This window comes from Candoia aspera, chromosome 6 (assembly GCF_035149785.1).
Source record: "Candoia aspera isolate rCanAsp1 chromosome 6, rCanAsp1.hap2, whole genome shotgun sequence".
Lineage (NCBI taxonomy): Eukaryota > Metazoa > Chordata > Lepidosauria > Squamata > Boidae > Candoia > Candoia aspera.
In genome coordinates, this window is record NC_086158.1 from 53,863,354 (window position 1) to 53,888,728 (window position 25,375).

The 25,375-nt window shown below is 37.0% G+C and overlaps 2 protein-coding genes and 1 long non-coding RNA gene across 6 annotated transcripts in view; 2 read left to right on the forward strand and 1 right to left on the reverse strand.

The window, feature by feature from the left end:
• Nucleotides 1-5,698, forward strand: part of PDCD4 (programmed cell death 4) — a 29,670-nt gene extending 23,972 nt beyond the window's left edge. For 2 of the 3 annotated variants that reach the window (XM_063307147.1, XM_063307146.1), the window contains exons 10-13: nt 2,477-2,584; nt 3,374-3,484; nt 3,908-4,047; nt 5,026-5,698. In XM_063307147.1, coding sequence (XP_063163217.1) covers nt 2,477-2,584; nt 3,374-3,484; nt 3,908-4,047; nt 5,026-5,086 — 420 coding nt within the window. In that variant the 3' untranslated portion in view covers nt 5,087-5,698. The remainder of the gene's footprint in view (nt 1-2,476; nt 2,585-3,373; nt 3,485-3,907; nt 4,048-5,025) is intronic. The other variant, XM_063307148.1, reaches the window with a different exon arrangement.
• On the reverse strand, nt 412-21,467 carry LOC134500098 (uncharacterized). Its single transcript, XR_010068212.1, has 4 exons — nt 21,254-21,467; nt 8,204-8,302; nt 2,501-2,572; nt 412-642 (listed from the first exon to the last, which is right to left on the reverse strand). It is a non-coding gene; the product is annotated as an uncharacterized LOC134500098 (long non-coding RNA).
• A 486-nt stretch (nt 21,468-21,953) lies between these two features.
• The window catches only part of SHOC2 (SHOC2 leucine rich repeat scaffold protein), a 72,985-nt gene continuing 69,563 nt past the window's right edge, over nt 21,954-25,375 (forward strand). The window contains exon 1 of one of the 2 annotated variants that reach the window (XM_063307145.1): nt 21,954-22,051. The gene's annotated coding sequence lies outside the window, so the exon portion shown is untranslated. The other variant, XM_063307144.1, reaches the window with a different exon arrangement.

Sequence of the window (25,375 nt, forward strand, 5' to 3'; positions counted from 1 at the left end):
AATTGGCTCTATATATAATGATGAATTTCTCAGAGCTTGGCGCTTATACAGTACTGTTGCAAAAGTGGAAGTACAAGGGGAAAAGAACAGCAAGATAACTTTTTAGGAAGTAGCTGCTGCTTCCTTTTTCTATGTTTACTCTCTTTGCGTTTCTGTAACTTGGACCTGCTGTCCAAAGAGACAAGTTCAGGCAGCAGCTGATGCCTCATTTTTCTTGCATGCTTCTCTTGGAAGCTCTGTTGAATGTTTTTCCTACTGTATCTTTTTTCTCTTGCTAGTTAGCCTTACTACATAACCCAAAATAACCTGAACTTGAAGTGTATTAACTGGCTATAGATACAGTATGTGGTAACTGTTATTAAGGAAATTAGCAGAATTGTTACAGACATTTTAGATTTCTGTATGTTTTTCTGTTACATTTTACTGTTTCTACTGCAGCTTTAAGAAAACAAGTAAACAATAGAAGGTAGCAATAGTTCTTTGCTGCTTGCTGTGAGTTGGGTGGTAGGGAAAGAATGCAGAATGTATTTGTGATGTTACATGAAATAGTCTTCCAGCTTGTAATGGTGCAGCCAGTCAAGGATTGGCGCAGTGTGTTTGGATGCAGCATGTGCCTAATGGTTCCTACATCTAAAGCCAGATCTGAAATAAAGCAAAAACAAAAACAAAACAGACAGCCCCAGGGGGACATACAGTATATACTGTATATTAGTGTTTCATTCTGGATAATTAATTAGTGTTGTTCTCCAAACTATGCTAAACCTCCTCCAGACTATACTATTCTGGATATGGGTGGTGTGGGGGTATGGTTGGCAGTTTTGAGAACTAAATCCTCCAAATCAGAAACGTTCTGGAGTGGCCCAGTACTTAAATAGGACTGTTTCATATGAAACATGAACTGCTTGATTTATTTCTCAAAACTGTTGAACTGCTTCCACTATGACATGATCTTTGAATACCAGAATTGGAAATGGTCTTGGCCTGATAATTTAGAGTTTCTGTTAGTAAAAATAGCATTTGCCTAAGGCAACCTTCTTCTGTCTCATGCTCTGAGAAGTGTTGGGGCTACGTTCAGCTTCCCAATTTTTTAGCTAGCATGAACTTTGACCGCGTTGGCTAGAATTCTGGGAGTTATAATATGACAACACCAAAGAGAGAGCCCCAAAGCAATCAAGTAGACTCAGTGTAAACTTATTAATAGATGCACATATACAGTATTTATATATTTGATATAATTATACGTATGCATTTATACAAAATATCTTGATAGCCTATATAAAAATTACCCTTGTTCTAGTATAGAGAATGATCAGCATTTTAGCTCCTCAACATACAGAGATTTTTAAAAGAATAAACCACTGTTAGAAGAATAGAATTTCAAGGCACTTTCTATTAAATATACATGGTGTACCCGTAGACAATTTATTATATAAAAATACATCAAATGTTTGAATTGGTTGCCATTTTCTTCTAAACACTTCATTTGATGCATGACCTTTGAACATTCCTAAATAAAGCAGTATCTTCTCTGAATTTTTTAAAAATAAAATATATTAATAAAAATAATAAAACATATTGTGATTGGCCTTTGGGACCTGACTTTTAGATCACCCTGTATCTACATACTACTAAAACTAATTGTGTTTATCTGTTTGTTTGTACCCTCAAATTAGCCCAAACAGTTCATTATACACAACAATTTTGGAATCAGGTACCTAAAATCTGCTAACTTAAGGAATGTGTAAAAAATCTGGGACCCATTAGTCCTGTGGAATTGAAATTTCCACAATGTTCAGACCAGCTTTATTTGCAAAGTTGTGGCTGTTGCAGTGTCCCCGTGGTCACATGATCATGATTTCCGATGCTCCCTGCCAGCTTCCCACAAGCAAAGTCGATGGGGAAGCCGGCAGGAAGTCGGAAGTCGCTCCCCCTCCCACTGATTTTTTGCCTACCCGTGGTCATCCTGTATCTGTTTAGGTAAGTAAATATTGATTTATTATTGAAGTTCATTTGTCACTACAATTATTTTTCTATTTATGATACATACTCTTCTTACATGATCATGGGACTGTTCAGCATTGGGGTAAAAAAAATATGGTCAGCCTAAAATTTAATGTTCATTCTGGTCACATCATACTCATTACCTTTCTCTCAAAGGATCACCCAACAGGTCACAGGGTTGTCTAGTATTTATTTATTTGTAAGTTGAGAATGAGAGATTCAAAGCAAATAGAAATCTACAGCCTAAACGTAATGAAAAATGTGTCATTTTGTTGGTATGGACTGTGTGAAGGTACATGTATAATAAATAGGTAAATATTGCATTGCTATCTGCTGTTTGTATTCTATGATTCTGGGGTTGTTGTTTTTTAGAATTTGCATATGAAATGGAAATGTAGATATATATTTTGCTTTCATAGAGGGTTTTGAAAAGCTATACTTAGCCTAATACAGTCTTATCTTTTTAATTTAATAGATTGATATGCTGTTGAAGGAGTACCTTCTTTCAGGAGATGTTTCTGAAGCAGAACGTTGTCTTCAAGAGTTAGAAGTACCCCATTTTCACCATGAACTTGTATATGAAGTAAGGCAGGAATAAAAACATAAAAATGTAGTTGGCACTGGAAGTTAAATTCCTTAGTAATCAAACAATACAACAGACGTAAGGTTATTTTTGAGGCAAGACTGAGGCTTCTTGTAGGTAATGCTGTATCAATTATACCATCTTTATTGTAAACCGCCCAGAATCCCCCCCTTTGGTGGGAGATGGGCGGTAATAGAAGTTGGAATAATCAATCAATCAATCTGTAGTGTGTGTCAAGATGCTTCTTGTAGCAACCCAGGCTACATAATACTATTTGTAGAGTTTATTTTAATTAACAGTACATTTTAAAGAAGTTGCTTTCTGCAGTAAGTGATCCTCTCCAAGCTTATTCAAATGTAATGAAAAACTAAAACTTAAGAATGCTGAACATCCTAGGTTCAGCCTCGTATCTGCTTGTAAGATGGAAAATCTGTTACCTGAAATCATGGAGGGCAGGTGCCAGTAATGATGACATACTGTATTGTAGGTGGAGTGGTCAATCTGACACAGCAGGAATCTTGATCTGACTTCTTTTATATATTTTAAATGTTTATAAACATTTCATATATGCTTATATTTCATATACCTGAAATGCATTTTTGCCAAAAGTGAACCTGAATGACAAAGTGTGATCGGATAGTACCTGCCTCCTGTAGTTTAGCCTTTTTTTGACCCTGATGCAAGAGATAGGGCTCAATCTGTACTGTAGTGACAGTTTTGTTGTGCTTGTTTAAACTATGTAGCTTTCTACCATTGCAATTAAAGATTAACTTTGATTTTACATTTTAGGCAGTTGTGATGGTTTTGGAATCAACTGGAGAAACAAACTTTAAAATGATGCTCAGTTTGTTGAAATCCCTGTGGAGATCTGCTGTCATCACTATGGATCAAATGAAAAGAGTAAATGTGCATTATACATTTCCAAGTATTGTCCATTAATATTTTAATATTAATATTTAATTGATAGAAGTAGATTGCATTTATTTGTATTCACCAAGTGGCATTAACAGCTCTACTCTAAGATTAGAGAACACAAAATTTTGGCTTTGTTATACAATTTGAGATTGTACATTAAAAAAGATTAAGAATAACAAGACACTACTTCATAGCAGATCAATGTTTGAACATCTAAGTCAGTGTTCATTTTGACTAGCCATTTTTGCCATAATCTGCTACCTAACCCTTTCATCTGAAAAAGCCATGTTTTGGAACTTTTATTTATTTATTGAAATGAAAGTTTAGAGGTAACACCAAGATTGACTCTTTATACAGAATCACTTTGAGATAAATCCTAAATATTTCCACCTAATACTGATGTTGCAGGGTTATGAACGAGTTTATCGTGAAATCCCAGACATTAATCTTGATGTTCCACATTCTTATTCTGTACTTGAGCGGTTTGTAGAGGAATGCTTTAGTGCTGGAATAATTTCAAAACCATTAAGGGATCTCTGTCCTTCCAGGTAAACATTTACGAGTATGTGTATTTATGTGTATATTTATGTTCATATGTTTCAGAAATAACTGATACAGGTAAATTGCATAAGGTCCTTAATTCAGTTACTCGGGCGAATAGTCATTTGTGGTGAATGCCTCAGGAATTTTAATAGCCTTTTTTAAAGCTAATATTTATGCATGTTTGTCCTTATCTTGGTAATAGCCAATTTTTGTGTCCAAAACTATGTGGAGTAATGTTTAAAACTGTCTACAAAACCATTTATAAAAGTGCTCAGTTGCTAAAATCTCAGCACCATACAAAATGCTGACTCTTAAGTTTTATTACTGTTGCCATATTTGTTCAATGACAAATGGTAAAAATATGCATTTCCTACAAAACAGGCAGTGAGAGTTTTATTTTCCCATATTGAATTTTTCATATTTTCTTTTTATTTGGATTAAATAATTTAACTGCACTGCTAGATTGCAGCTAGGCACAAAATGCAGATACCTGAAGTCTCTCTTACTCAAACTGTTTAGGATTCTTAATTTCTACCTTTGCATGTTTGTTTGGCAAGACCTAGACATATTGCCAAATTCTCTTCTGAGCTCAGCCATTTTTCTTTCCATTTCTGTCACTGAAAACGTTCTGGAATTAAATTAAGGGTAAATTACTTTCAATTTTGATTTGTTAAAACTATTCTGCTTTTTATATGGTTATGCAGAAATGTGCTACTTCTGGAATCTCTGTTCAGCCTTTAGCATGTTTGAAAGTTTCTTCATAGCTTAACGATTGCCTCAGCTATTTTATCCCTCTCACCAATTTTAAATCTTGCAAGCAGAGATCTGGTAATTGAAGTCTGTATGAAGCTGATGTATACTTGATCAGATGTTTGCTTAATGTATAATTTTGCCCAGATTGGCAGATAACTCTGTTCTAAATTTCATATAGCCAAGTAAAAGGATAGTGGAGATGCTGAAATTGTATCTGTATTTTATTTTAGGGGAAGGAAACGCTTTGTAAGTGAAGGAGATGGAGGACTCCTGAAAGCTGAGAGCTACTGAATATGTGAATGAACTCTTGCAGCTGTAGATGTTTAAAGGGAATATATATGTATATATTCTATAGTAATAGTTGCTTAGCACAGTTCATTTATTTTTAAAAGATGCACTTGTTTGGGGCACTAATAATTTCTGATGGTTTTATAAACTTGTATTCATACAAGAAATATTCCAACTTTCATTTCTCTGAACCTATAGTTGGACAGAACAAATAACCATATTTCTATGGAGATTTGCAGAAACAAGGCAATCTTTTATTAAGTGCCATAAATTCAATCCAATCATTCCATGTTTTGCATTGATGCCTGCTTGCCACTCCTTTCAAGGACAGTGTTTTGTGATAAAATCACTGGTTTATTCAAAGCAATGGGTTATATTAAGCTGCTAGACCTCTATTTTGCTGCTGCCAAGAGAGAAAAAAAAAGTTATTTCTTTGTTTTAAAGGAGCTAAGAAATTTAATTTGATCAAAACATATTCATCATTTTCCAGGGGAAGATACTGATTTGGTCTTTAGTTCAGCAAATGGTGGCTGGAACATCTATTTTTTTTTCTACAAAACTGGAAAAATGAGCAGTTATGATATAATGTATTGTAAAATAAATTTGTGAAGCAGATTAACTTCTGAAAGTACATGTTCATTTACATTTAAACTGTAAGTCTCTCACCTTGGTCCTAAAAGGTGCTCTAGTGCCACGTGTTCTTACCATTGATTTCATCAGTGAACAAAATTTGGGAATAAACAAGCACAGTGCATGTATAAATAGAGAATTCACCTTTTACATATGCTTAGTACATTGGGAGTGTGTTGTAAACTATGTTCCATCAAGGCTAATCATATACAGTCATGATGCCTCTGATGTTCCTGTTTCTTTTTCATGCAACATAGTTTGTTAGGGGCAACTTTCCCTTGGTCTGAGGCTGCAACTTGCTCCTCTGAGCAGTTGTGGAGCCATAGAAATTCTTCCAGTAACATTGCCAGAAGGGCTGGGTTTGAATGTTTAGAGGTTTAAGACTGGGATTGAGAACAGGAAGCCTCTGGAAAGCATACTACACCCTTTTCCACTATTAAATTTCTGCAGCATTTGAGGTTTCTGCAACATGTTTGCACCTTAGAAATATATTTGCTATACTCAGACCTGAATGCTGGAAGCTTACTAGTTAATGATACCTAAGCTGAATTTAATTATAGTAATTGTCCGTGGGGACTGACTAGTCTTTCTAAAACACCTTAAAAATGTTCTTATTGTCTTTATGCACAAAGAGCAGTATATTTTTTAGTTTCCTTGCTGCATAGTTTGTGCCTTGTGAGGAAGACATTGTAGATGATTAAAGAAATACATCATAAGGGTCCTAATAACAGTCATTAGACTTTTGAACTTTCTAAACCTGGTTTACACATTGTACTAAGTCATGATTTAAGAGCAGTAACTGGCTGTACTCATAACACGTTAAGCCAAAATCAAGCAAACCATTTTATGGTTCAGCATATATGAACCCTTGATAGCATAATCATATTTATGTTTACTCAGAAATTCCACTGACATTATAAAAAGATATGCAGCTTGTAAAACAAGCTGAATGTGATTTTGATACTGTTTTCCAGAGACTGTTTACAAAATTACAACACAAACATGTAAATATTTATGTAAAATGTATTTGATAAAAATATTTCATCTTGCTATCCACAACTCGTTGTATTGCTATATGCACTAATATACACCAGTAGAAAAATAATCCATGTAAGTGAATTATTGAGCAAGAGCAGATCTTGAATACTGCTGTGCCTGTTGTTCCTGTTGTTGAATAGTTTCCTGTGCTTCACGTTGCATTTTCTCAAGTTTTTCCAAAGTAACAGATTTTAATGGTAGCAACTTGGGCTTGCACAACACCATGGTAGTTACATCTTCTACTGCTAACATCCCTAAAATAATAAAAATGGGATGTCCAGTAATATCAAAGGACACAATTCAAATATATTGATTAAATTGATTCAAATATTACAGTTCCTTTTTGGATCCTAATAAAATCATTTGTATATATTATGCATTGTGCAACCAAGAAACAAAATAGTTCTATCAGGAAGAGGGTATATGTAAGTACTGCAGAACAGGACATGATTTTTCACACGAGACAATCTACACATTAACAGATTTCCAATGTTACACCTTCCAACTTTTCTGTCAAAATGGGAGTCACAGCATATTAGCTGGCAAAATATCTTTCAAAAGGATTATTTCAGAGACAGAAGTAGAACTAAATTATTAAAATCTCTGGATGATTATAGTAGAGCAAGTATTTCTGAAATCCTTACCCATTTCGTTGCTTATATTAATAACAATACATTCTTACATTCAAAATTCTGCAGTTCAAAGTATAGTTTTCAGAAAGTGACCAGATTCAAAAGGGTCTACTTAGGTTTCTTTTTGTACCCTTCAAGATCTATCAGTTGAAGCCTTACATATTTTGAATTGAAAATTCTGAGACCAAGAAATTTCTTTTGAGGCCAGAGTCTATGCAGAATATAGTCCTTTAAAATAAAAATGCCTTCAGCAGCCCAGTTTTTGTTCATTTTGTGCTGTCACTTAGGTTAAAAGTAAGCTTGTTTCTGTAACTGATAAACAACTGGGAAATCGAAATCATCGAAATCTACCTTTCTGCTCTCCCTTTTTGGGAGAGAGGGACGGTGATAGAAATTTGAAAAATAAATTTGGTCCACATCAAGTTGTAGTTGGTGAATCTTGCTATTTGAGCAAAATCAAATTAGATCTTTTAAATCTGAAATAGGCTCACATCTATGCCATATAGACTACTTTTGTAAAAGGAAATGACATCTTACTAAATGTTCCTAGAAAGGAAACTGCTCTGTTGGGAATATAAGAATGTGCATACTAATATGTAGCAGCAAATGAAATAAATACTGTGCTAAATGATTTCATACACTTGTGTGTAAAGTATATTTCACATATATAATGTAGAATGGTAAATTATAATGTACAACTAGACACCTGCAGTTACTATGTGACTTAAAGCAAAAATAAGTGTAGAACTCTTACAGAAGACTCTTGAGAACATTATGGTGGATTTTGCTTTTTCCATTCTTAGTAATAAATGCTGCTTACCGTGTTTGGGCAACACCTCCCGAAATTTTGATTCAGACATTCTGAAGGTGACAGAATTAAGGTAGTATCATAAATCTTTGATTAGAAATAAGGAAATTCCTGTAAAGATAAATTGTAGTATTAGTCTGCTCAACTTGATACCATTATTCAAAGCTAAACTCCTATGATTCAGAACTTTCCAAAAAAATGCTCTGATTAATAAATTGGACCTGGAATCTCATCTCAAAAATTGCACAATGCAAGTGCCTAGCAACGAGGCTTCATCTGCAAGCTACAGCAGCCAGAAACGTAACGTACTTCCTTCGGCCACTTTACACGCCGCGGCCTGAGTCTGAGCCTTGGATTACTCGTCGCCCCTACGCTTCCCCGGCTCCGGTCTTTTTCGGCACCGAATTGGGCTCCCCTGTGGTGGGAAGGGGAAGAGCCCTCTACTCCAAACGCAGTAAGGTGCTATCATCCCTCCCACACCCTGCCCTCCATCTTCGTTCTCGTCCGGCGCAAATATCCTCCCCTTTATCTCAATTCGTGGTTCTTCGTCCGCGCTATTGTCTTCCCTCCGGGCTCAGCCTTGGAAATCTCAAAGCCGCTAACCGGAGTCAGCGATCTCCCCGCTTCACGCACACCCGGGTCTCGCAGCGCCTTCTCTTCCCTACCGACTGCCGTCACTGCGCAGGGAACCACCCATCACGGAATTCTTTGCCCGCCATGGGAATTATAGAGAGCGAGAGTACCGGCCCTTCGGACTCAAGATAGGGCGCCGCCATATTGGCTAGAAGCGAAAAAGGCTTGGTTACTTTTAGCAACAGACGGGCACAACGGAGGGAATCGATGGCCGAAATGCTGAGAGAAGAAAAGGGAGCTATAAAATCCATATCATGAGGAACAGTATTTTTCTTCTATTTTTCTATGCCGGGTCAAAACACCGCATTTTAAAAAGAGCGTGGAGAAGCTGGAGCGGATTCAGAGAACAGAGCTACCAAGGCCTAGTTAAGGGAGCTGCGCGTGTTTATCTTGCAAAAGAGAAACCTAAAGGGACCATACGGTCGACATGATTTTGTGCGTTGTATAGTTTGAGTTAGACCAGTGTTCTTAAAAATTGGCAACTTTAAAAAACACTGAGTTATTTCTTTTATTATTTATTCAAATTTTTATCACCGCCCATCTCCCCCATAACAGGGGGACTCTGTGTGGTTTACAATTGTTAGATTGTCCCTTGGTGCCATTATGTTACTATCTCCTTTTGTTGGTTTTTAATTCTCTGCTTGCCCCTCAGTCGCAATTGCGAGATGGGCAGCTATAAATTGATAAAATTAAGTACAAATATCTTGAAGGTTGGCAATACAAGAGGGGGCAATCTTTTTAGCTTTAACTGATAGTGAGACAAAGATCAATAAGTTGACATTAAACAAAGGAGGTTACCTTGAATTTCCTACTGATATGAGCTGTTAAACTGTAGAACTGCCTGCTTAGAACAGTGGTGGGTTTCCCCCTCCTGAAATTTTTCAGTGGGAAGAATGGCCAAGTCCTTTTCAGGGATGATTTAGTGGATTTTTGCATTGTGCAAAGAGGTGGGCAAGCAACTTAAAGGGCCCTTTCAATTTATTTAGTTAATTATAAACGTGGAGTGTCCACAATGATGTATACAATTTTTGTAGTCCTTTTCCCTATAAAAACCAACAACTAAAGCTCATTTTCTTAATAATGAATAACTGAAGAAAATTATAAATATATCTGGTTAAATATGGAAGAGCAACAGCAGAAGTCAATATATTACCATATCCTCCTACCCCATACTGTACACACAAGCATTTGGTGCAAGTCGTGATGATGTCAAAATTATTTTCCTTCAATTTTTTTTCCTTTCTTGATTGTATAGTTTTAGTAAATAACACTACTATTGTTTATTTTTTGATGTTATGTAAATATATTGAGAGCTCTTGCACTGAAGTCAAATTCCTTGTATGTCTAATCATACTTGGCCAATAAAGTATAAAGTAAAGTAAAAAATGAAGTATTATAACACGTATATCATGGCAATCTGATGCAAGTACATAAGTTGTGTCATTTAGTGATGATGGCCTATGTGTATGTTACTTATTTCTACAATGGATGCTCATGCACAGATACTTGGAATAGATGTTACTTGTGAGCAAAGACTGCAGATGTTCATGCCATGTGTAAAATTATATTTTCTTTATTAAAATGAGACATTGATACTAAAGAAAATATTCAAATCCATCCTTTTACAGATTAGATCATCCAGCATTATTCAGAATATACTTATTCTAAAACCCACTAACTCCCAAAAGATCAGAATGCATAACAACACGTAATAATAAAAGCATAAGGGTATATCTGCCAACCTATAATCTGAACGCTAGATGTTACCAATTAATATAGAAAAAACAAACATAGTTTAACATGTCACCTGTCACCTGTATGTTTGCTTAGTGTACAACTAAGTACGCTAAGTAAGACAACCATATTTTGGCTATGACAATCTGGATGGCCTATAAATTGCAGAAGACAGAAAATGATGAGCATTTGTTGCCATCTAGTGCTTATTGGAGTATTGGCAATCCAGATACGGTAACACCACTACAAAAGTCAAGTTTAAATATTACGCAAGGCATGCAAGAAAAAAATAACTGTAGACATGGCATTATTTCCTTGTCATATCTGTATACACACAATAGGCTATTTGTCAAAGACTGAACTTCCAGGAATACACCATATGGACTTTGGTAACAAGTTAGCTATTTCTCCTCCTTTTTCTGCCTTATAATCTGTATTTTTGTAGAACCAGAGATCTCAAAAGCTTACTTTCACAGAATCTTGTAGATTGTACCATAACTCACAGAGAATTTTCTTCGTGTCTGCTTTTTCATAGGTGCCCCAGTTTGGATCAATTGGCCATGGAGCCTATCCCAACTACAAGTGGTGTTTTTATGCCTCACTATACCAGCTTCAGGTGATCTGGAATGATTTGTAAAGGACGGAAGCTTTTGCATTTCTATCCATATACAAACAGTAGAATGATTTCTTGTTGTCCCCTCATATGTATAATATGTATACATGACTATGATTGTATCATATGGGGTATAACATCATGAAGGATGTAAAATGATTAAACCACTTATAATGCAAAGCTGATTATTCAGTCTTATGTTCTAATGCATAATTCTGTGTTGTTGATAGTTTGAAAATGGACAGATCTAATGATTTAAACATCTTTAAAGAGCCATTTAGTGACCTCCTTGTCTATAAGTACATTTATATCACATCAATTAGTTAACATCTCAAAATCCTTTTTTTAGAATTCATACCTTTCATTTCCTTACTTTGGCAAAAACACTGAGCAAGGAAGCAAGCTACATGCAATTATTCTATACCTTTCAAGGAGCAAATACTTTACCATGTATTGTAGAAAAGTAGCGTGAATAAATTGCTACATCAGTTCAAATGAAACAGAAGCAGGCAACTCTTTTTCTTCCTATCCATGGTGGTGTTTTAGGCCTCTCTTAATTTGAGGAATAAAATTTGATTTGGAACAGACAAGACACACAGTACCTTAAACAAAATACATGTTTTTCTAAGATCCTGGAAAAGATAGAACTACTTTATGGTGTTCATGACGGGTGCTATCTGTGTACCTACTCAGCCTCCAAATCTTATTTTTCCCTTTGAATCTGGATCTCTGGACAGCCCTACAGGGTAATTGCTGAGGGCTATATTATGGGCAGATTTGAAGCAAGGAATATGGATATATGATTTTATTCCCTCTCCCTTTGCAGTCACTTGTCTTTCCCCTTTCCTAAGTGTTCAAGGAAGCAATATATAGCTGTCAATTTATATAGCTGCCCATCTTGCAACTACAACTCTTACCCTTAATCTTTTGTAGAGGGATAATGAGAATAAGCCAGAGGCTGCAGACACTTTACTACAGAAGTGCAGTAAAACATGATTACTAATACTACTCATACCAGTAATTGCTTTTGGGCATGAAACCCTATCTTACGTGAATGCCATGATTCTGAAACTGTTCAGGTTTTCAAAAGTCTTAGTTTTACTTAACCCCCCCCTTTTTCCCCCCCATATATCTGCAAATATAAGGTTCAAAGTTGCTGAGACTGAAGCCCTATGTATATTTGCTTGGGAGTAAGTCTCTCTGAACTCAACAGAGATGCACAGATTTGTGCTATGAAAAGTGTTTGGGGATTGGGCTTCTGAGGATCAGATTATTTCTCATCTTTCCCTCTGGCCAAAAATAAATAAATAAATAGTAGAAAATATTTATACAATCTGCATGGATAATATTTATTTATTTAAATTTATTGGCCACCCAACTCCTATGGACTCTGGGTGTCATACTAAACTAGAGAAAACATAAAAACAGCTAAAAACATTAAATCAAACAGCCCAGACTAAAATAATCTAATAGCAAATTCAACAAAACAAAACAGGAGTCATTGAGCAAATAATAAACCTCAACCTGGGCCTGGGACCAAGGCAAGGTTTTCACAAGAAAGTAAAGAACTTATATTAATCTGCATGAGTTTTCAATATTTGTACAAATCATAGAGTTCAAGAATTCAGGCCCAAACTAAATTTTTATGTAAGAATCCACATGAATAATTCCATTGATACACTTGTATATTAGGACAGGGGTAATTGCTGTGACGACTGGGGAAGGCAATGGCAAACCACCCGGCTCTATAGTCTGCCAAGAAAACGTTGCGAAAGCGGCGGTCCCCCCAAAGGGTCAGACATGACTCGGTGCTTGCACAGGGGACCTTCCACCACAATTGCCGTGAATGCTGCATGATGACTAGTTCATAGCCCAAGAGTTATAACAATGAAGTCTTTCCAGACAAGGAGAAGCTATGGTGGTGATGGTGGCCGGTAGAGCAGGCAAGTGGGAAAGAACAGATGCTACCCTTGGCTCTAGCTATGATGGTGCCTTAATACAGGTCTAGGAGTGCAGCCATCCTTTGGTCTGCCCTGGTAGAGCCATGCTTTCTTACTAGCTTGGAATTGTTGGCTTCAGTGGCTGTAATGAACCCAATGAATGTCAGAGTGCTGCACATGTCTGCCAGTCACCTTTTGCTCAACTATGTCTCCAGAGATAATTCAGTTTCTGACCAAGATTGGCAACCCCTTGCAGTAATTCTGGCAGTTGCTCTCCTGCTATGTACAATGAGTGGGTGCTTTCTATTGTTCTGGGCCATGGATGATATTATCCTCTTCCTTCCCTCTTTGTCTGTGCTAGACCATCTGTCTACTTTGCTCTTGCTTCTCTTGTTACACCCACAGAAATGGGCAGGGAGCAATGCAACCTCACCAGCCAAGAAAAGCACAGCCCACAGGGCTTACTCTTTCATTGTTGCATGCCACAAAAATGCCATAGGCCTGCAAGTTTAACATCCCTATATTAGGGTAACAACAGATTCAGATTTCACTTCTTTTCATCTTTTGCTTCCACAGATATCCTTGCCAAGGGAAGCAACAAAGAAAGCCCGGCTGATGACTGTAGCCTATACAGGGACCCATAGGATATAATGCCTTATAAAATCCATGCTGTTTTGCAGCAGTAGAATGCCACAAGTCCCATGTGCAGCACAATCCAAATGATTCCACTCATCATAGGACCAAGCCTGATTGGTGCTTTTTAATAGATTCTCTCAATAGCTGTGTGATAGCAACAGGAAATTACAGGCCACAGTGTGAAACTACAGCAGATTCCAAGACCTGTAGATCTTGGTGTATATTTATTTTAAAATAGGTGTTGTGTGTGGATCTCAGTTAAAATAAAAATAAAATTACCATACAAACATATATGGTTACTATAATTACAAATATTAATATTTTTGTATTGTTTTAAACTTACGTTCATAACTATATCTTAATCGTTCTACTTTAAGGTGTACAATAATGGATGTTGTATAGAAATATATTAAAATAATTCAACATTCAATACAGAAGGTATTAAAAAGTAGAGGTAGGCAATCACCTGTAATGTTCAGACCTGAAGTCAACCTACTGTGCCAGAGAATTCTAAGCATATCTAGTAAAATCTACACAATGGGGAGAGGTTGGGCAGGGCTGTTTCAAATGCAGCCAGATAGAACTACCCTATCATTCATTGAGTCCTTATGAACTGCAGTAAGTTTGTTCTGGCCAAATCCTAAATTTTGCCGGCAGAAACTTAGAATTAGTTATAAGCTTCTTAAATAATGAAAGTACTCATTTTTTATCTCTGTTTAAATGAACTCAACTAAAGGAACTTCTTTGAAAAGGAATTAATTTGCTGCCAAGTCTTACATAATCCTTGAATGCTGATTAACTGCCTGCAGAATAAAGGACACTCTGCTACAAGGTGCTTGCCCAAGCATCCAGCTTGGGTTCTGTCTTATGTTAAAAGTATCCTTCAAATGACACAGCCAGATCTGGAGTAAATTTAGCATTCTATTAAAACATGCTTCAAATGCTTGGCTAATCATCTACAGCACCATTTCTCTCCTAGTATTGATAGATTGTTTTGGTTCTGCAGTATTCCAAGATATTTTGCTGTTTCAGAGTTTATAGTTTGATTTCATTTTTTATACAAAATTTTATATTTTGCTCTCTTATGTAAATTACATTTTTGGACTATAGAAGAGATGCAAAATTAAAATCAAGCTAATAATTGTTATTGTGTTAATAATTCATCAGATATTCTTCCATCAGAGTTCTGTTGAATAGCCAAATTTGACAGAATATATCAAATAGCCAAATCTGACAGCTAAGGAAAAAAAATCCAAAAATTCAAATTCACATACTGAGGAGAACAACTATAATAAATAATCAACTAACTGTCTTTTATTAGCACTTTAACTCTTTTGTCTGTTTCCTCAGACAGCCTATTTGACAGGGCCAGTGATAGAAACCTGAGACTTTTTTTCCTTCCTAGCAGTGTCTATTCAGTTCAGAAAGATTCCATTTTACTACTGAAGTTGCCTATAAGATCATTTGTGGCAGTTCTAAGGCAACTTGGAAAAGGGTGAGGTCAAACATTTATTTCCTGTCTTTGTTCGGTTTGTGCTAAACTCAGGGTACACAAGAGGATATAAGATTAACCAACAGTGCCAACACCCACTTGCTGTGAAATTTACAAGTTCTCAAAAGTTGTTCCGATGATACTGTATTTCTATACTCTTTAAAAACTCCGCTTTGTGTTTATTTATGGCAAGAAAAACATAATGTTTTGGCTATGTCACAGGATATTCTGGTGGTGCCTCTAAATTTTATTGCAATATTCCCCTCAGGCAAAAAGTATTTTGTTAGTTCTTAGGTACCCTAGACAACGATATTTCCCCAGATTTTTTTCAGTTTTAGGTCCTGGTATACATCTTAAACTCTCATTATTCCCAGCCAACGTGTTGTCTGTGAATTATTAGAGTTCAGATCTGTTTATTTGATGCATACCAGATTGAAGAAAACTGCTCTATATGGAGTCCTGTTACTAGTGGGCAATTTCCTTTACAAACTGCTAAGAAGTTGCATTGTGCATAGAGTTTCTGAGTAGACACTAAGAGTAGAAATCCTTCTACTAGCCTTTAGAGGAAGGGCAGAACTGAGGAGCAAGCTTTTCTTCTTCCACACCCAGGATGGAAATCAAGAGGACTGGTTGAGAAAAGGAATGGTGAAATCTGTCACAGTCCCAACAACCTACTCATTTGTCTCTAGCATTCTAATCACTTGTGGTGATTAAATATAAGTAAATGGTTAAGTATTTCTTTTCAGTGTCACCTTCTTTATAATTCTAAATGACTCTTTTATAACTCTTATAATGTAGTATAAGCACATTTATAATACACTTTTATAATGTATTAATTTTACATATTAATAAATACTTAAATATTAGGTGGCATTTACCTAACCACAAATTGAAATATAATCGTTGAAGTGAGTTTTATAGTCTAATCCTAAATATATTTTCTTGGAAAAGTTATATTACTCCTGTTTTCTGGAAAATACATCAAATACTTTTTCATGGATTCTTAAGGTAATTTTATTTGGCTGCACTTTTAAAATAAATAATTTTATTCTGTGGTTAGTCTGATGCCACTGAGTGGTGTTGTAAATGGTATTTATTGATTTATTTATTGGTAGGATTTTATCTGTGATTTGTATTTTGTATTTATAAAGTTCCCTCAGTTTGATATAATCACAGAAAGGCAGTATATAAATGAATAAATAAAAGATGAAGGAGACCAGTGTTCTACTTTCAATAACAGCCAGCTTAATGTTTCTGGAATCCAGAAAGGAAGAGTCAAGCATGCGGGTACCACATGACACCAGAGACAGTGCTTAAAAGGTCCTTCTCATCCAGAGCTGAAGTGGCCAGCGACCCCAAACCACATACTTACTAGACATGTGAATGCACATTTTGATAGGTGACACAAAGTGACTGTAAATCAGGGTTAGGGAATGAGTCAATGGTGAAAAAGGAATAGAAAGGGGAGAAATTTAGAAGTTGGTTAATAATAAGAACATAGTGGAATACAGTACTGATGGTGAAAAGGAGTAAACTGAGAAGAAACAATCAGAATAAAAGGAGTAAACAGAGAAGACGCAATCAAAGTTCTAAGAAATTATACTAAACAATTTAAAAAGAATCTTCCCTCTTTTTATCTGAAGTACTGCACGCTCCAAGAGATATTTTATCCATTGATCAGCATCAGGGGAAAAGATCTAAGGTGGATGGTTTTATAATTTTGGGCAGACAGTAGCCAGAAATGAGGTATTTGGTGCTTTCACTATGTCTGAGCCAGATTTGGAAATTGTATAGTGTTTGTACTGTATTGTATTGTACTAAGAATGGCAGCTAGATTACACCTTAAAGAGTTTGGAATGATTTAAAACTAGATAATTCACTGTTTTCTATTATACAACATAACATTCTAATCATTGTGAAAGGAAATAACTACTCATCAAAAGTGTTATTCATTCACTGGTTTTATTTGCCCCTAAATAATATAGACTCATGCTGGCTTATTTGTCACGTGCATAATTTCTGTAATTGTAATGCTTTCTGCTGTACTTTTATTGAAATGCTCAATGGGTATTACATTTTTAGATGCCTTGAAATAGGAAACTATATTTTCTGGAAAGTTGAATTACCACAAAATCTTGCATATACATTGCCTGAATTTAGATGTAACCTGACCAGCAAGATACTGTATATTGTCTATTCATCCTGAGCAATGAATGAATTTAGGCATCTTGAATGAATTTATCTTACAGCTACTATTTCCTGAGAAAAAAGGATTGTTTGTTTTATCAAAAATATTGTAATAGTAACCAAGATGTGCTAGGATATTGCATCATGGTCCTCTTCTGCATAATGTCTGCATAATGTCTTCAAATCCATTTAAATGAGCTCTGAGATTATGCATTTCATTTAGCAGAGAAAACCAGAAATACTGAATTGGTGAAGTATATGGATAATTTATGCTTTTTATGTACAAAGACAATAACTGGCATGTATTACTGTATTATTATTTATTTTATTTCTATATCACCCTTCCTCCTAGAAGAAGGCAGAGTGGTTTACAAGAAAACAGTAAGAACAATCCTAAATAAACCGTACTATTAAACCAACAACACTTAAAAACAGCAGAAACAAAAAATAAGGCTCATTTTAAAAAAATAAAAGTATTAGAGGAGAAAATCTAGGTGACATTCTTAATCTACAAATGCCTGGGTGAATAGCACATTTTCAGCTGTTTTCTTAAAAAAGATGGAACTGGGGTCAAAGTTCTGTTAAAAAAGAATGGCATAATGGGGGTACTGCAACTGAGACTGTAGCACTGCCACTGTACTGTGAACCAGACAAATCTATGGGAAACTAAGCAGAACCTCCCTGATTTTAGTGTTGGATGGTATTGGAGGAAGTGATTTTTTTAACAAATTGGGTCCTAATCTATTAGATGAATAGTTTTACATTTGATGATAGTTGAAACTTTTCTTTTGCCATGCACACACACACAATGCAGGGACACCCAAGCTATACCCAGATACTGATGAAGAGCTGTCACTTACTATGCAGAAAACTCCTGGAATAATATTGTGGCAATGTATAATAAAATTATTGTTCTTTGGAAGATAATTGCTTATTTGCTTAATCCTAGAAAATCAAGACATTTTTTTTCAAATGGAAGGAAAAAATGGAATGTTAAGATATATTTTCAGATATGTATTCATTTGTGCAAATTATTTATTTATTAAAATGAATTTGATACTGCTTATTTACATTTCTGAGTAATAAGAGTACACTTCTTCAAAGATCACGGTTAGGAGACATTTAGATCCATCCATCCTCAAACATCAAGAATTCCCAGAATTAGCAATTCCTTCTGGCTTTATCCAAAGCCCTAATTTGTACAATGCTTTCTAAATAACTCTAAACCATTTGACGCACTCTGCAGACAGGAAAACATAGTTATTTTACATTCCTTATATACTTTCCCCCCATATAATAAGAGTCTTGGTTAAAAATGTACTACTGTATACGGCAAGCTCCGATGTATCTCTCTCTATGCAAGCCCTCTTGTGGCCTTAGTTACAATAGTTATCTATATTTCTCAGATACTTTCAAGAATACAAGTTTCCAAAACAAGCAGGTAATCACAAATTAGTATACAATAATAAGCTATAATCACATCATCATGATCATATTTTCTCCATTTTCATTCAGAAATCCATCTTTTTTATTTAAAAAAATGATTTAAGTACAGGAATGTTAATAATTATGCAAGTCTATACAAATCTACATGAGGTTATGTCTGCCTGATTCTCAGAAATGTGTTTATAATTGCAGTTTAGCAGTCTTTGCTAACATTGTTTCTACTGCCATGTTATTTATTAAGATTTGTATCCTGCATAGCTCCATAAATTCCAAATAACAACTTCTAAAGTAACAATTACCATCATAACATAAATATAATAATATACAATAAGAAATGACAAAAAGTCATATGAGGGTTCAAATCAATCTACATCTCGGCTCTTAATCTCCAGATGTTCTCCTAAAGAACAAAGTCTTTGTTGCTCTAAGGAAAGATAGTGTGGGAGTCGTATAGATTTCAGGCATTGGCATATCCACAGGAATGGGACAGCTATTGAAAAGATCTGTTTCCAGGTTTCTCCTTTTAATCTGTCAAAGTAGGGGAAACCCAGTTTTACTCCGTAGATATGGTCCCATAAGCAGCCTAGACTTAAGCCATATATGTAGATTGAGCCCAATCTAACTCACAGAGTTACTGTGGGGAAAAACTGGAATAAAGAGTGCTGTGCACACTGTTTTGACCTTCTGGTGAAAAGTCAGGATATAAATCTAAAAAATAATAAAAATAATAGCTGTTTTTATCAGAAGCACACAGGAAGATCAATAAAATTTATAATAGGCATTAAGTTTTCTTAACCTTGCATTAGATGAGGGCAATCATATCACTGAAAGTTGTAAGCACAAAGAACAGCTTCAGGACTTATCTTGCTCCAGATGTTAAGCAGAGGCCAATAATTATCAGAATTATCAGTAGATGACTGAATTGAGACTTATATATAAAGAGGGTTGCCAATTATTCACAATTCCATTGCCGTTAAGAGTCTACAAAGGAGATACGCAGTTAAAACTAGTCAAAATTAAGGTTTGGGACATGTTGATTTCATTAAAGATTAGACTAACATAATTTGGGAAGTTATATTTATAAGTATTTTTCTATGTCCATACATACATCCCTATCACATTCCTTTTCAGGACAGGGACTATTATGCAATGTGCAGAAATAAGAAATATTAAGTCAAAGAAATAAAAGGCATTTTTTTTAAAAAAGGGAAATACAGCAAATCCACTTTATACAAGCACTATTCACTGTACCTCTCCATAAGTTTCTATCCACCATGTCCAGAACTGCTTCATATATTGCCTTTTGTTCTTGTAACTTTTCATCCTTTTTGAGGATCTCAGCTTGTCTACTGGACTCTTCCTCAGTCTTTTCCTTCTTTCTTTCCTTCATTCTTCCTTCACATATTTGTTTTTGGAATCAGTCTTCATTTATTCTCTGTCTATGACCAAGACACCTCAATATAATTTATTTTGGACTGGTTACCCATGTTTGTATTCAATCCATTCATTCTTGACAGTATGTTTCTCTTGTTCATCTGCGCATATTTCTTACATTTCCCATTTCCAGTGTATTCAATGTATGTATGCCCTGACATACTGAACTCTCACTTCCATATAACAAAGTGGGCCAAAGCCCTGTTATACACAGCCATATTTCCTTCTTTCAGCATTCATTTTTCACCATAGAGTGCATACTATCCCTTATCTCATTATTTGCACATCTTACAATTTTGCCATCCACACTCCAACCTATAGTAAGCATTCTACCAAATGCACGCACTACTTGTTCTGCTTATTCACCATTTATGTGTAACTTGCCATTTTCCATGAAACAAAACTGCATTGATTTTTGATACATTATCTTTCAGATTCAGAATTCTTGTTGTGTCATACAATCTATGTAACAAATTCCTACCAACATGACATTATCTGCTCACAAAGTACATACCTCTAACACTACCACATGCATTCCTGTACATTTGTCCATAATTACATTAAACAACCAAGAGAATATTACCAACCTTATTTATTCCCTGCTCAGTGTTCACTAAGTATTCTATTTATTCTCACACATGCTTTACTTCTGTCACATACTGATTTTGTTGCATTCAACAACCTACCTTCAACTCCATAGTTGCACAAAACGTTTCACAATCCAGGAACAGAAGAAATCCTTATTTTGGTCATTGACCAGCATATACAATCCAATATTATTCACTTTACTATGCACCTTCGGAAAATCAATGAAGGTACAACACACTTCCTTTCCCGCTTCGTTTATTTCTTAACGAGTCTTGAAACGGTATATGGTGGTGGTGATTATTATTACACTGCTGTATAAAATCCATGCATACAAAACATTTGTATTAAAAAAGGCTTACGAATATGACGAGAAACCCTGATAAAAATAGTGCTTGTGGCCTTCCTAAACATTGTGGCGATGAATCGCATATAAAGAGAAATGTTAGTAGGAGTCATACTCCATTGGCAGGGAGAGCCTACGAGCTCTGAGTGGCGCGGCCCGATCCGGGCTGACCCCAGTGGCTGCCGGGCCCATCTCTTTCACAGCGCTGCCGCAAGCTAAAGCTGGACCCAGAATCCAGACGGAGCGGTGCTGTTCACTCCGCCTAACATGGCGCTCGAGAGCCCCGGGCTCGGCTCCCCAGTCCTACCAAAGCGGAGGCCGCCTGACGACGGGCACGGGACGACGGGCACCTGGCCTTTACTGGCATTAGCCGAGGGCGTTATTAGCTTGCATTTGGCATGACTATCTTGGCGGCTTTGTGCGATAAATATTCCTTTTCAGGGGGATCCAAGGGAGAAAAGTATTTTGGCATCAGGTTGATCTTTAGGATATAGTCGACAAATATTTATTATTATTTTCCATGTTTGCCACTTCTAGTGAAAAAGTTTTCTTCGCACACACATTATCACCCGCCACTAGTCTTCCTCTTTTGACGTTTTCCTCTCATAATCTCCCCGGTTGTGCTCGTCCGTTGCCACGAACAACTACGCCTTTTCCGCCCCTAACCAATATGGCGGCTTGTAATGCCGGCGCGCGGCTTCTCCAGCTGCCTTCGTTCTCTATGATTCCGTGGAGGTCTGTGGGTAGGGAGTCCCGTGACGAGTGGCTTGGTACGCGGTGACGGTGGCCGGCAGGAAAAACTGGAGCCTCCTTGGTAAGGAGGGGTTGGGCAGTGGGAAGAGGCCTGCGGTAGGCGCGTACGCCGAAGGGAGTAGCTCTCCGGCTGCGGCTGGAATGTGGGGCGAGCAAGCGAAGTAGGGAGGAAACGCCGGAGAAGGCAGTCTGGGGGTAAGGCTGTTGGAAGGGCTGGGATGTTTGGAGGCAGGCAGGGGGCGGGAGGACTCGTGGAGGGGAGGCGAGGCGAGTCTGGCGGATTAGCAGCTTGGGGCGGACGGGAGGGGACTGGGGGACGTGAAGCGATTGCGGGAGAGAGCCGAAGAGGGGGAGAGTTTGGGCCCGAGGTGCGGAGCTGAGGGATGTCTGGGGCGACACGGCCGAACCCGACCCACCACTCGGCTGCAAAGCTCAGGCGAGGACGGAGGGGAAGCCGCGGGTGCGCGGGGAGCGAGCGATTCGTGGATGCTGGGAGGGTCTCCAAGGCTGGGCCTGGAACGAAAGGAGACAATGGGCTCGGCCCTCGCCCGGGCTGGAAAGGTTAGGCGGACGCGGCTGCCCGCGACTCCTGGCTAGGGCCAGGAGGAAAAAGGAGTTGGGCGATCTTTGGGCTGGAGGGAAGCGAAAGCGAGGCAGGGGGTGGGGAAAGGGGGAGAAAAAGGGACGGCGGGGCCCTTCTGCTTTGGAGTGGGAGGCTCTGCACCTGTGCCCCGAGGTGGAGCCCAGGTCGATGCGGAAAAGGTCGGGCCAGCGGGAAGAAGCGGCGGCTGCAAGGGGCAACCCCGGGCTGAAATTCAGGTTGTGGGCGGAGTGTAGGTGGAGAGGGCTGGAGAGGTGGTGGTCGTGGAGGAATGTGTTGTTCCGCGTGCGAGCTGCCGCTTTGCGTTCCTGGCCGCTGCAGGTTTGTAGGTGGAGAAGCCTCCGATCCAGCCTGGGCTAGGAGGCGGTGGCTGCTGACAGAAGGCAGGGGCTGGGCTTAAGAGGCATAGGCAGAAAGAGCAGCAGCAGCAATGGAGGAGATGGTTGCGAGAAGAAGCAGGAAACCCCAAACGCAGCGTTTACTAGCAGGGTGTCGAGACGGCTGAGAGTTGGATTATTTGGGTTTAAACGACATATATAGTGTGAGGTAACTGGGTAGGCTTCTCTATCCCCTCTCTCCAGTTGTCTTGGACTATAACTCCCCAGTCCCTGCCACGACTAGGCTACGGTCATTGTAATTCCAGACTTGACACTAAGAGTAGGCATAGTTGGAGCTCAGTGGCACTTTAGCATTTAGGAAAAGACACTGCCACCAAGCACGCATATCCTTTCTGGTCAGGGGAAGTTAAAGTGCATGATCATTAGTAAATGGCATATATGAGGTCGGGCTGGAGGAGAGAAAATTGGGGAGGATGCTGGTGGGCTGTGTTTATGAATAGCAGATAGGTTGGAGGGGTAAATGTGGGGACCGTGGGGGTAGGGCATCAGATTGAGGAAGGATGGCACAAGTTGACATGTTTGTTCTTTATTAATTGTAGTAAAATATGATTTATGCTAGCATCTTTGTTATTAATGCACTATTTTTTGCAAGAGACAAAAAGGCTTATTTTTATTTTTCCTCTAATATTAGGCATGTTGCTGTGTTACTTGTAGAAAGCTGTATAAGTTTTCATGTTGCATTTCTTCATCAACTTGATTTTCAGTTGTCCTAGCAAGCATGTTACTTATTGTCCAGGATTTCTGCATTGTGTATGGGTTAATTATTGCAGATCATTTTGCTGATCAGTGTACTGTTTCCACCTATATCCACCTATAACATATATAATAATCTCAGATGATGACACTTAAGGAATCTGGGAGTGATCATTTGTATCTCATCTTATAGAAGGCTGAAAAAAGAATAAATTATTTTAGGAGTTTTGAATGCCAGTTGTTTAAGACGAACAGTTTTTAACACCAGACCTCCTTTCAGAGATTTATCATTCTTTTTCAATTTCAATGTAGTTCTTTCGTGAGATTTGCTTGGGATACTTAGTAGCAGTTTTTTACAACATTGTCAATTTAAATTTTGAAATGTATATAATTATAGTCTTATAAATAACAGAATTTTGAAATAAATAAACAAATACCTATAATATTACACCTATTGCTAACTATAAATACATGCTGTATATATATTTTAAAAATAATCATTTGTATTTAAGAAAGTTCAAGTTCAAAAGTTCAATATCACACAAATTTCAAAATATAGCTTGAGGTGGACTTTGAAGTAATTATTTTTAGTACGTACATAACCAATGGTGCTTTTGCAGAAAATAGTAGTTATAGTTTATAGCCTATTTTAACTTCACCTCATGGTCTGAGTTATGAAACATACTGATTAATGATAACTTGGGCAGTTCCAAAATTGACTTTAGTTCTTTGTAATTTTCAGTAGGAAAAATATTGCTCTTTGTATTTTGCCTTGATTTTAATTTTGTACTTTAACTTACTTTAAATTGTGTTAGAAGTTATATAATATATTTAGCCCTATCTTAAATAAAAATTCTTCAGTGATATCTGGATTTCTAGTGAAGTCCTATCAAGGGCTTTAAAAAAAACATGTTCATGACTGTATTTTAGTGAAGCTGAATTTTGAAAATCCATTAATTAAAACTGGTGTTGTTTTATCTTGAGAAGTAAACAAATAAGTAACAAAATAAATTATTTAATATATGTATGTCAGATGGATTAATTTTGGTTTGTGATTTTGTTTGTTTGTTTGTTTCACTGAGTCAGTGCTGATTCTTGGAAACTGCCTGGGGTTTCTTGGCAAGATTTTTGGAAGTGGTTTGCCATTGCCTTTTTTCCTGGGGTTGAAAAGAGTGACTGGCACAAGGTCACCCAGCTGGCTTCGTGCCTAAGGCAGGACTAGAACTCACTGTCTCCTGGTTTCTAGTCTGGTGCCTTAACTATTAATCTATTGAGATTCTTTTGATTTAACAAGTGAAATGAACAGGCAGTGATCATTTATAAAGAGTAGTTTACAAAGCAACAATTTCAGGGTAAGAATTTGCATTGAGTATTTTGCAATAAAATAAAAATGGAGAAACAATTCCAAAATTACAAGCATAATACTACACATTTTAATAGTTTTTAAACATAATTCTTTTTATGTTCTGTGAGTCAAGATTAGAAGTAAAGTTTGTTAATGTGTTAAGATGCATGTAGAACTGCTGCTTGTTACCATTTTTTTTCAGTTTGTAAATGTAGAATGAAAAACCTTATAGTATTAAGTTGGTTTTTTAGGATTGTCAATGATCCTTCACATAAGCATATAATTTCTGAAATCATACCTCAATGCACTAACTTGTGGGAGCTTTATATTTGTGGGTGTATGTTTCTT